The 12959-nt window shown below is 34.0% G+C and overlaps 1 protein-coding gene across 1 annotated transcript; it reads right to left on the minus strand.

The window, feature by feature from the left end:
- Window positions 1–3594: 3594 nt before the first annotated feature.
- LOC146919417 (uncharacterized) lies at window positions 3595–12147 on the minus strand. Its single transcript, XM_085711035.1, has 6 exons — window positions 12090–12147; window positions 7206–7285; window positions 6424–6481; window positions 5525–5673; window positions 4492–4576; window positions 3595–3713 (listed from the first exon to the last, which is right to left on the minus strand). Exons 1-6 carry the CDS (start codon window positions 12145–12147, stop codon window positions 3595–3597), a joined length of 549 nt encoding a protein of 182 aa, XP_085567161.1.
- Window positions 12148–12959: the final 812 nt, after the last annotated feature.

The following is a 12959-nucleotide window of genomic DNA, read 5'->3' on the forward strand; positions in this document are numbered from 1 at the left end:
CACAACGGATGCGTGACAAATCCAAACGACACCGTTAGTTAAATTTTCACTTAATTTTTTTTATTTCGTTTCATGTTTAGAAGTTCTTCTGATTTTTTAATGAAGCTTAGCTACAAAAAAAAATTGCATTTTTATTTTACTGGCGGCCTATTTTAAAAAGAGAGATGAGCCTCCTATTTCATAGGAATGACCCTGCTTAAGGCAAGTTTATGAGTCTTCTCTCTTACATATCCAACATTCCCTCCATTTCTAGTCGATGTGGGGCACACTTGATTTCCAACAATCACCCCTCAAGTGTGACTCACCCACATCACTAGACTGATCCACACTAGGATCCCGATCCCACCCCCATCGAGCCTAACCAGGGCTCTGATACCAATTTGTTGGGGAGTCCAGGGAGCGTCAGGAGTGTCGATGAGCTAAACATCCATAACCCTAAGAGACTTAGACACCACATCTCCACCGTTAGGGAGACCAGGGAGCGCTGGGAGCGGCAATGTGCTAAACGTCCGGGATCCGCTAAGAGAGAGAGAGACCACACTCTTACTCAAAACCTTAAGACAATGGGTTTATGGGTCTCCTCTCTTATATATCCAACATTTCCTCCATTTCTAGTCGATATGTGGCATAATCACTCACACTTGATTTCCAACAATCTCCCCCTCAAGTGTGACTCACTCACATCACTAGGCTGATCCACACTAGGATCCCGATCCCACTCCCCCATCAAACCTAACCAGGGCTCTGATACCACTGTTAAGAAATAACAAGGCTGACGAAGAAACATAAGCACAATCACTACACAAGAATATAACATGTTTTTTTTATCTGATTTTGGAGTTTCCACGTTATATTCTTGTGTAGTAATTGTACTTATTTTTATTCTTCAGCTCTGTTATTTCATAACACTTATAACTAGGGATGAATGTAATAGAGAAGACATGTGAGTTAACTTCTGGCATTTGTACCATTCCTCCTGCAATGGCATGCCATAGCTGAGGGTCCACACTCTTGTTCACATTTTTCAATTTCTTCTTTGACTCTATATTCATCTCAGTTGGAAAATGTGCCCTGTAACTGCTTTTCTCCGGCGATCTAACAACTCTCCGGTCAAGCTCCGGCGTGCCTTTTTCTTCGCTTTACACTGTCGTTTTACACCCAATCACGACAGTTGGCTCCTCCTCTTCTCACCCCAACGTTGATTTCCTTGTTCTCCTCCGTTTCCTTGAACTTTGGAACTGTTTCACTCCCCGCCGGTTTACTCTCAGGTGGCGCTCGTTCTCTTCTTCATGGCGTGTCCTTGGCCGTTTATGGCGGCCTTAGATTCGACGGTGGAGAAGCAGTCACATACGACGGTGAAACCAACAGAATCCACAAAATCCTTTGCTCAAGCTCTTGCTGGCGCGGTTTCCGACGAAAATTTCATGGCTCATCCTCCTCCCAAGGTTGTTATGGGGGACTCTGTTCGTGTAAGGATCTCTAAAGCAGCTTATGAGTCTGGTTTGGCTGCTTGTAGAACACATCTTCATGGGAGATTAACTCTTCACAAAGGAGACACACCAGTTACGACGCAAGCATTGAAAGAACGGCTCAACAAACTATGGCCACAGCTGCAAAATTGGAATCGTACTCCACTTGGAAAAGGGTTTTTCGAGTTCAGATTCGGTTCAATTGAAGAAATGCAACGGATTTGGGCCCTTGGAACGGTGAATCTCAAACCTGGATTATTGCGGTTCTATCGTTGGTCCAAGGATTTCTCTCCTCAAGCTCAAGCTCAACCTCAGACACATGCGCAAATCTGGGTAAGATTCCTGAACTTACCTCAAGAATATTGGGAAAAACAAACGTTGTATGAAATTGCATCTGGTCTGGGCACACCTTTAGCCATTGATGAGGCTACACAGACAAGAAAGTTTTGAATTTATGCTCGAATAATAATTGATGTGGACCTTTCTGAGAAAATGTTTGAATCAGTGGTTGTTGAAACAGAGGATCATGCTTTATCTATCTTAGTTCAATATGAAAAACACCCACTATACTGTGCTCATTGCAAGATGTTAGGTCATAGTATTCAAGCATGTTTCAAGTTGAATGTAGTCACCAAACCTATTGGAGTTGTTCACAACACTCATAGTGTTAACAACAATGCCAAAACTAATGTTGGTATGAGTGGTAAGAATGTTCTGAATGCTTCTGGAAATTCCATGTTGATGGGTAACACAGCTGAGAGAACACACAGAAAGGGAAATCATACTGATACACAGCAAGTTGAATCCATCATAGAGGTTGAAGAAGGTGAAATTTTAATCTCTTAGAAGCTCCTCAGTCATCCTGAGTTTAATGTTGATATTAATACCTCAAGCCCAAGATTAACTCTACAAAACTCCTTTGATCTTCTTGATGAGGAAGAACATTCTGAGGAGGAACTTTTTGTAGCAAAGGTGGCTAAGCCAGTTGATGGGGATCTTCCCTCCCTTACTGTTGATGATTTGAATAGCAGTTGTCAGGTTGTGGAAGTATCTATAGACAAATTTGATGATGGCCCCTCTAAGATTGTGGCTTGTAAGCCCAACACTCCTAAACAAGTTTCTGATAATGGGCAGCAGGATGTCCCCATTGATGAAACCTCATATCTAGTGCAGAATAGTAATGTTGGTAGGAGGATTCTCCCCAAAACTATTTCTACCTCAATTGGTTTGGCTTTGGATTCTGACTGCGTGGAGCAGCCTATTTTGCAGCCTCTGGCTACTGCTGTGTCACTTGGTGATGCTAGGGATCATGATAATTTGACATTGCAGCCTATCATTTCTCCCATCACCACTTATGATGAAATTTTAGGGCAAGATAAGAGAAAGGTCACTTCACTGCTGGCCCTAAGAATTTGTTTGCTGCCTGTTTGAAAGATGGTAAGATACTGAGTAAGTATTGGGGGGAAGTGGACACTGATACTTCTGATGGCACATTGGAACCTGATACTGACCTTGAGGCTGCTATAGACCTGCAACATTCTCATGAAGCTGGTTTTATTAAACCAGACAAAAAAGGCTGGAAGAAAGCTGCTACAACCTTAGATGGTAACAACTCTGTGAGAGTTTCAACTAGACATAAGAAGACTAGTGTTCGCCTTAAGGACCAAGCATGAAGTGCATCCTTTGGACTTTTAGGGGAATTGTCTTTACTAGATTCTCTATGCTTGCTGTTTTTCTTCCCTCCTTGCTGTTTTAGGAGGGTTTGTTTCTTTTTGTTTTTGTATTTGTGACTTTTTGTATGTGGTTCAGGCTGCACCTGCAAACATTTACTGAATTTTTTAGCTTTATCAAAAAAAAAAGGGATGAATGTAATATAAATTAAGCTTAATTACACTTTTGACCGCATAAGTGTCGTGATTGTTTGATTTTGGACTTCCACTTTTTTTTTAGTGATTTTAGCCCCTTATATTTTCCCCATTTGGGATTTGGCAATCCCCCTACACATTTTCCTCCAAACTCATGTTGAAGAAACATTAATTCCTAAAAAACATTATTTATTGACGTAAAACCTAACTAATTGTGGTAACTTTTCTTTAAAATTAAAAACACCATAAAACAATCTTCATCAAGACAGCTGACCGAGGCGAAACCTACTACTCATATCTGACGCCGCCTCGGGAAACTGGTTGAGATAGATGACAGCACCCATATTTGAATCTCTAATTAGGAATTTCGTTGAGTTTTCTGTTGATTGCAATAAATAAGATTTCACTTTTTAAGAAACACAAATTAGAGACTTTTTTTAAGAGTTCAAAGAGTTAAAGGACGAAAAAAACTCAAATTTTGCATAGGATCGACAATTGGTTTCCTCAAAATTTAAAACATTCAAGTACACAACTAAAAGAAAAATCAAATTAACACCGTAAATTAGTGAGAGTAAAAATATAAGATTACTACTCAATTTAATTACTAAACTTTATAAAAAGGGAAGCAACAATATCTTACCAAGTTACCAACATGTGCACACTCAATAGAAAGCAAGAAACATTATCATTTTCAAGCAATAACCTATACTACATATAGTAAAGATCAAGCCCCAAAAAACCAAAAACGATCATAAACTCTGACTAAATATAATATATATAAAACCTTTTTATAGCTAAAAATCTAAGCAGGACGTAGTTTTAGTCCAAACTACTTTAACGGTTTAGTTAATTATACCTGCTATGGTCTGGGATAAAAAAAAGGACCTAACTAGTGGATGAAATGGTACTAACTCTCATACGATCTTCATCTTATGCTACATTTTAATACCATAGCCGCAGTGATTTAGTAGTAAAGAGAACCTGGCAAATCCGAAATAATATAGCTTTAATAAAATTATGATGAAAAAGAGTAATATAGGCATAATAAAAGTGAGCGAGGCCATTTTTTAATTTAGTCACAAAAATGGCCATTTTTTAATATCTAGTTTCTTTAAAATTATGAAAACTTTCTAACCAAAATAAATAATCGTTCCTACCTTGCCACCAGTCGCCTCTTGAAACGCTGTTTGAATTGTTACCATTGAGATTACCATTATTCGTATTCGTATCTTCTTTCTTGAACTACAAAGGTGAAAGTTATATAAAGTATTAGCTACAACATCGATGTTGCATAAATACTTGAATAGCAAATAATCTTTCTAGTGACTATTTTGAATCATATTTTTAATTACTGTGTCTGTTAGTGTTAGTGAATTCGTAACTTAAAATCACACAAATAAACTTAGATATGTAGAGCAAAATGAAGTAGTAATCAAATCAAAGTAGCTTAAAGCAAGAAGAACAATAGACCTAAATCTAAGTGTGAAACAAAACCACAAGTATATCCAAAGCAACAAAGATAAGAGAGTAGGAAAAAACTAACACATCCTAATTTTCACCTATTTTTTAGTCACCCAATCTGTCCTATGAAATAAGTGATAAAAAAAAATTACAAGAAATTAGATCAAGTTCACAAAGAACAAACTCTAATTTCTACCCATTTTTCAAGTCACCTAAGTCCACAATGAATCCTAAAAGAACACGAGAGAAAACTTTTTGATGTTCCTCAAGTGAGATCTAACTATCCAAATGTTTGTGGAATGCTTCTCAACCCAAGAACCACCCTTAGGCTCTAGTTCTCTCATTTGGTTTTTCAAGTTTTCTCAAAAAAATGATGATGAAAGCTTATATAGTACTCCTGAGAAAATCGCGTTGAGCACCCCCTAGATTGCACCAAAATCTGTTGGTTCGAAAACAATACTTTGTTGTCATTAGGCAAAAATGTGTCAGGATTTTCGACAGACTAAAAAAACACAAAAATCAATTGCGCCAATTGTGGCGCGATTTCTAACAAACCTTGATCTTCACCAAATTTTGAGTCAATTTCAACAGTTACATTTTTTTTTTAAGAACATTACAATTATGAAGTCAGCTCGTTGAATAATATATATTCTTAAAATTTAATTTACATGCGCCGACAATAATAAAAAAAAATAAACAATGACCAAGGATGAGAATGACAATACTCACAACATGACGGGGTTCAGTGGTACTGCCTTTTGAGAAATAATCCTCACGACCACCATAGTGAATTGAAGAGCTGAAGTAGGTGGGTTCCACCGCCTCATTCTGATAATTGGTACTAGTATTCTTGTTAGAGATGTCACTATTAGGAGTTCCTAAAACAAATCCAAACAGAAACATTACTTAACAAATGCATACATGTTTAAAGTGGTTTTAAGCCATATATATAGTTTGCAGTTGTATGTCATGTAATCAAGTCAAAGTAATTTATATTAGGACAAAACTTAGATCCCGTGCCTTAAACTGTTCTCCATACAAAATATGACACGTGGATATTTAATTCAAATCAGATTTTAAAGTGTTTGACACCGTTTTCTATTTTGACAGAAGTGTTTGACATCCTTAGTATTTGTCATCCTGCACATATACTTCAACAGGTTCTGTGTGAGCAATCTATGTCCCTTCTGACCTTTATGTTCTTGCCGACTCTATTTCTCTCGACGTTAGATTTTACTGTATTCAATTTCTCTTTCTGCCATGGTTCTTATTCGTTGGCTTTTCATCTTATTTCACAATTTGTCATCCTTTTCTAGTTCTTTTGCTGATTGCACTTAATTAGTCGATGATGGTAATAGAAAATAGTGTGATCAAGCTTTTATCATTAGAAATTCCCATCATAAATTTCAGAGCACATGTGCAAAGAATGCAGATCGAGAACGTTCCTCTCAAATTCTTCTTTGCTTTGACGGTATAGTTACGGCGTCAAACACTTTAAAATTTGATTTGGACTAAATATCCACGTGTCATATTTTGTATGGAGAACAGTAAAAACAGGCACATGATCTAAGTTTTGTCCTTTATATTATTGATATAGATAGATGAGGAGAAACTTCTAAACAAATTACCTGGTGCTCCAAGATTTTTGCTTCCTACTTCTTCAGTTCTTGATCCTCTCCCCTCAACCTTACATATAAGAAACAATAAGTGTTAAGGTGATTAATGCAAGTGGCATGTGTGTTCATAAAAGCAAAGCGTTGCCTATAAGCAAAAGTTAATGAGTACTTTAACACATTTTGAGAGATCAAATTGGTTGAAGATTTCTTGACTACACCTATGATTCAATTCATTTAACTATACAGTTCAACTAGATTACAAATATATAAATGAATAAAAAAAGTAAAAACATATTTAAAAGAAGTACAAAAACATAATCACCATGGAACCAACCAAGTATTAATGGGTTCAACCAAATTCATTAATAAGTATAAGTGGGATCATGTACTAGATAAATCGACTAAATTCCGTTTGACTTAGTCGATTCAACCCAATTTTTAAATATCGACCTTAAAGCATACCAACCCAATTTTTAAATGTCAACCTTAAAGCATACCAACCCAATTTTTAAATATCAACCTTTAAGCATACAAAAGCTAGACAGAAAAGAACATCGGTACAACTTACTTTTTTTTTTTGACAAAAATACAAACACGACTAAAAATTGACAAAACATGTATTAACTATTACATGTCAAATCACCATGATGTTCTTAACCGGTCGATATAAAATTGGGAGGATAAAAAATGTAGACTTTACAGAAATTTCAAGTAAAACTCATGCATATAATGTAACAAATAAAATAAAAGAAAATAAAGCATTGGTAACAAATGGAATGTATCGTCGTGCATACAGATGGTGGTGGAAAAAGGGTGTCAAAAAAGGAGGAAAACGAAGCAGTAGTGGAGTCCTTAGAACTGAAAAGTTGATTGAGTGTGTGTTTGGTTGTGCGGTGGGGAGAATTGATTTTGATAGAATTGATTTTGCGGAATTGATTTTGGTTAAAAGCGAGTTTAATGTAAAGTGATTTATGTTTGGATATACTCACAACAAAAGTGATTTTTATGAAAAATGTTGTTTGGATACTTCAAAATTGCTTTTGGGTGTGTAAATGACCAAAATGGGATTTAACATATGTATGTGTATATATATTTGTATATCAATTTTTTATTCAATTTTAGTAAAATATATTTTTTTTTTGAAAAGGAATTTTAGTAGAATATTAAAAATTTGTGTATATCATTTTTTAAATAATTTTTCTTCAACCTAAAAATTAAATATCATCTCTATTTTTATTCAATTTTTCTTTCATTTCTATTTTATATAAACCATTTTTAATATATTTGTGTCATGAGGGATCCCACGATGTGAGTGAGAAGATATTATTACTGACCCTTTGATTAAAATTGATGGTTTGTATTAAAATCCCACTTATTTAGTCACATGCACTGTGTCTCTCTCTCTCTTCCTCCCTCTGTTTTGTTTCTTACTAGTGTAACGCCCCGTGCCAAGCATGGGATACATTTTATTTAAAATTTTTTAGCGGGCTTTACACATAAATAAGTTTTTTTTAGATATTATTTAACTTTTTTAGTTTGATTTCATTCAGAATTTTGATATTATGTAGTACTTTATCTTCATATTTAAAATTGAGACAGAGTCGGCAGGGACATGCCAACTCTGCTTAAAATACTGAGAAAAAGTACAACTATGCTTAAAATATTGAAAAAAACTATAAATAATTACTATATTCTTAAAAATATATCTAATTAATAAGATGTATGATTACCTCTGTTATAATCTACCATTATTGCTTTGCCCTCTCTTTAGAAATCGTTTCCCTTTTTTTCCAAGCAAACACATCCTCCTTCTTAATGTTCCTAACCGAAACCCACAAACTAAAACCTCCATCAAACATGGGGAAGAAAAAGGTAGGAGATCTATGTCAACCCCACTCAATTTCATGCAAGTTCTTCAACTCCTCAATGGTGATCCTAAGAGTAAGGTTAAAAAAAATTCTTCTGGCATGCTAATGTGGGATAGATCATGCAACTAAAAATAAAGGTAATTATTTTACCATTTATTAGAAAATGTATTTACTAAAAGGATTGTGGAAAAAAAAAATCTTCTTCATCAAAATAAGCATACATTTTCTTTAGTTCTTTTTGTCTCCATAATTTAACCGTTGAATTTGATCTTATTGATTGAAAAGAATTTCGTAACATCATTTTCCAATCTCTAAAGAAACAAATAAAATGGTTCAAGTAAATGAATAAATATGTACGTTTTAATGGTATTAAATAATCAAGTTGATAGTTATAAATTCTTGCCTAGGAACAACTTAATTTTTGCCAACAATATTGTCAGATTCGCCTTTTTAAATTTACCGGAAGATAGAAAAAAGAGTACGTTCAAACTGATATCTCTTAAAAAATTTGACAAATAATTAAAATAATAATTAAATATCATAATGTATTATATATTAAAAATAAAAACAAATCGATGTCACCCATTCGAATTCAATTCAATGTTCTTGTAATGTATCTTTGTATTCTCTTTCAATATCCACCACAATTGGTTTAATTTCTTTCATTCTTCAAGGCTTACTTAAGTAAAATATATTTTATTGAATCCTTATTATTTTTAGTATGGAATGAGTGCGGAAGCTAGGAAAGTCAATTGGGTTAAGTGAGATAAGGTGTGTCTTGGTCGATATAGTTGTTGCTTGGGGGTTTGTATAATGCAGAATTTTAACTTATCTTTGTTACATGAATGGTTTTGGAGGCTAATATGGATCAATGAGTTTGCATTTTAAAGTTTTAGCTTCTTAGAATAGGTTGGGTGAGTTCATGTGAAGAGTGGGGACAGTTAGGCGTATGTGTGGTAAAATTACTTCCATGGTGTTAAAATAGGGGCTGAGATGGTGATTAGAAATTGGTTTGATGACAACTTGAGGATAGTGGAGAGTAATGAGAAAAATACTCTTTTTTTTGCCCTGATTTGTGGTTGTAGAGTGGTCCTTTGTGTGATATATTTAGAAGGACTTTTGAGTTATATCAAAATAACTCTATGCCATTTAAGGAGATACGTTGGTTAGGGTAAGATGCGGTGGAGACGATGTCATAGAATTTTTCTTGAAATGAGGTGCAGGGGATATATTGTTATTTGTTGGACAACATTATTTTTAAGGCTAGCATTTTTTATAAGTTTCTTTATAGTTGATCATAGTGAATGGTACCTTGACAAAGGGGTATATCATCTAATGATGCAAGTGGAGCATGATGAACCTATGGCTCTAAAAATTCTCATTAGGAACAAAGTAGTTCCTCTAAATGTCTCTCTCTTTTTGTGGAGGCTCTTGAATATCTGAATTCTAACAAATGGCAACTTAGCTTGTTGGAGTATTTAAAATATGGACTTATTTTTATGTTCTGGCAGATGTGAAAAAGAGGAAAATTATCTTTTTTATTTTTAGTGTGAATTCTTTGGTAGCATATGACATGATATTCTAAAGTGGTTGGAATTATTGTGTTCTTCCAATTAATTATTGTGAGGGTACTCTTCATTTCAGTGAATCTCAATTGTTCCAAAAAAAAGTTCGTTTTAGTTTTCAGTTGATTTTGTTGACTTGCATTTGGATTATTTGGAAAGACAAAAATTCTTACATTTTTGTCACAAGAACCAATTTATGGTGTTGTTAGATAAATTTACAATTCTCGTTTACTGGTTACAAAATGCTAAGTAATTATGTACGTATTTTGAGTTGAAATGTTGATGGAATAATCTTTCTACTTGTCTTGGTTATTCTACCTCATGATTTGGTTCTTTTGTATCTATGCAACTTGAACTTTGTATGTTCCTTTGTTCGGCACATCTTGTGCTTGAACGGTTTTTAATATAATTGATTTGACGTCTTTATACAAACAAAATCCACCCCAGTCAAGACACCAACTACATCAATATATAATTTATTTCATGTTGTTAGAAAGGGATGGGGGTTTGAAATTAGTATGATGATAAAAATATGATTCAAATTACATTTCATGTCGTAAGAATCATTGAAAACATCATATGCAGTGTAAACGAATACATGTTTGTAGGGACCAAAGAAAATTTAGATATTTTGACTTTTGTGTTGATTGTAAAATTCAGTTTGTATTCATTGTGTGATGGTCTATACGAACCACAGTTGCAAGCAACATCAAATGAGGAAATCGTGAACACCATTCCCTCTTGGAGTTGCTCCTTGAAGTTGTAGATCAATGTTTTTCGTATAGACGCACCTATTCGATCACCCTAGATAACAAAGATTAAAACACTATTTTACACAAAAAAAATACAAAAAACAAAAACGGTATGAAAAAAGTACCTTTCGATCCATTAGAACCAACTTCATAGAAAATGGTAGTTTTTTTATTTTTGTAGTCTTGAACAAACCAAGCACGAACAACCCTTACAACTAATGTCCACGATTGTTTTCTTGGCGAAACATCAGAGATAAAGTCGTGTTTCGTAGACATTTTTCTTTGCAATTGAAAAATTACAGAAATAACTTAGAATATAGATATCAGAGAACCAGAGAACAGAAAAAGAAGAACTATATTTTGTGATTGTTGTGTACTCGTACCGAAAAGCGTTTCTATTTATATAGAAAAATAGTGCCATAACGGTAAATATCTATTAATTATTAATTTAACCGTTTTAAAATGAATATTATCAACGTATTTAATATTATAAAATGTGCATTAAACGATTAGATTAGATTATATTACATGTAATCTACAAAAAATTAACTTCATAGCATTTGAAATTTAATAATATCTTATTAAAATTAAGTAATATAATTTTGTAACGAATAAAAATTAATTATATAACCTTAAAAACTAATTGTTACAATTAAATTTTTAATTAGTAGAATACTGTCATAGTGTAACGGACCAAAATTCAAAATATAATTTATTCAAGTTATTTATTATAATTTTGTAACCTACCAAATTTTTAATTTACCATATAAATGTTAATCGAATAATAATTATATTAATAATTATTTGATTGTAACGTACAAACTTTTAATGTAACATATAAATTTTAATCGAAACAATTATTATATTGATAATTATTTGATTGTAACCAACTATGTATTTTATATACAATTTAATGTTTAAAAAAAACGGTTTTCAATAATAATTATAATTATTAAGCTTGTATTAAAAATTAGGAGAAATATTTGGAACAAATGCCAAGTAGGATTACGATGATGTGGACATCTTTAGAGGAGAGGATTTTGGAATAGGCTATTTCTAAAAACTCTAAATTGTTAGTATAAAGATTCCCACTGTTGACATGTTCATCTTCAACATGCCGCCATATACCCACTGCTATGGAGTATGTACAGTATCATTGCAACACCCACAGTTGAAAAAAATAAAAAACCATTGCGAAGGAGAACCTCAAACCAAAACGAATTACCGATTTTTGAAACCCCTCAATCAAACTTGTAAATTTCCTTTCACTTGTACGCACAAGGGCAAAAGGATAAATTGATAGACTCCATATGTGCGGTTGATAGAATTGCTTTCAAAAAGCTAAGAATCGGAGCTTCTCCCAAACTTGATTCTGAAAAGCAAAACGTGCGATGATGGTAGAGAGGTGGAGGAGAACCAAACACAGTAAAATCACTTCTGAAAAAAGGAACGCGCGTTTTGGCTTTCTCGCCGGGTTACCAAACAGGCACTGAAATTCACGGTTGATAAAGAATTGGAAGAAGGCCATGTTTGGTTTTTGTTGTTATCCATGTTCATAGATATGTTATCAAGCTAATTTGGTGTCAAAAAACGAACAAAACTACTATCTGAATGAATGAATATACCCCAAAGGGGAAATTAAGGCAAAGCGTGTGTGATTTTTAATGCCCAAAATTAGTGTGTGATTTTTTAATTCCCGAAATTAAGTTCAATCCCTTTACGCCGAGAATTTTTCAATCTAAGAAAAAGGATCATATTTCGTATATATTAAGAAATGAAAAAAAAAAAAAATCCTAAATCATATATTTAGTCTATCATAAAAGGAAATATTATTTTTTTAATAAAAATTACACTATACATGGAAAACGTACATACCACACTAAATCAAAGAATCAAAGGGGACGTGCATAGAAATGGAATCTCTCATATTCATGAATGTTGTGATTAACTTTGCCATCTAAATTTTTATTACATAACGTTGTTTTGCAGGATAATGATCCCGCATATGGCGATGGCTCCTAGACCCTGTTCATGGTTACTCAGTTCGGGAAGCATATCGTTTTCTTACTTCCGATGCTCAGGTGAATAGAACTCTTGTTGATGATGTATGGCATAGATATATTCAGCAAAAGTGTCTCTGTTTGTGTGGCGACTGCTTCGCGACCGCCTTCCCACGAAGGACAATTTGATGCGTCGATGGGTTATTCAGGCTACTGACACTGCGTGTGCTTATGATTGCGGTAACTTGGAATCAGCTAATCACCTATTCTTGGAGTGCGAAATTCCCCAGATGATTTGGTTTCATGTGCGAAGTTGGATAGGCGTTCCTACGGTGTATCCTTGTCAGTTGCGAGAACATTTCA

This window comes from Medicago sativa, chromosome 5 (genome assembly GCF_051527215.1).
Source record: "Medicago sativa cultivar Bolivia chromosome 5, Bolivia_mono, whole genome shotgun sequence".
Taxonomy (NCBI): Eukaryota; Viridiplantae; Streptophyta; class Magnoliopsida; order Fabales; family Fabaceae; genus Medicago; species Medicago sativa.

What these genes read in the sequence shown, in the direction of transcription:
- LOC146919417 (XM_085711035.1), bottom strand. Translation starts at nt 12,147, where the DNA reads ATGGATAACAACAAAAACCAAACATGGCCTTCTTCCAATTCTTTATCA. An exon ending in CCCTTTTTCCACCACCATCT is followed by an intron (nt 6,482 to 7,205) that starts GTATGCACGACG and finishes CTTATATGTAAG; the next exon opens with GTTGAGGGGAGAGGATCAAG. An exon ending in AAGAGGCGACTGGTGGCAAG is followed by an intron (nt 3,714 to 4,491) that starts GTAGGAACGATT and finishes TGCAATCAACAG; the next exon opens with AAAACTCAACGAAATTCCTA.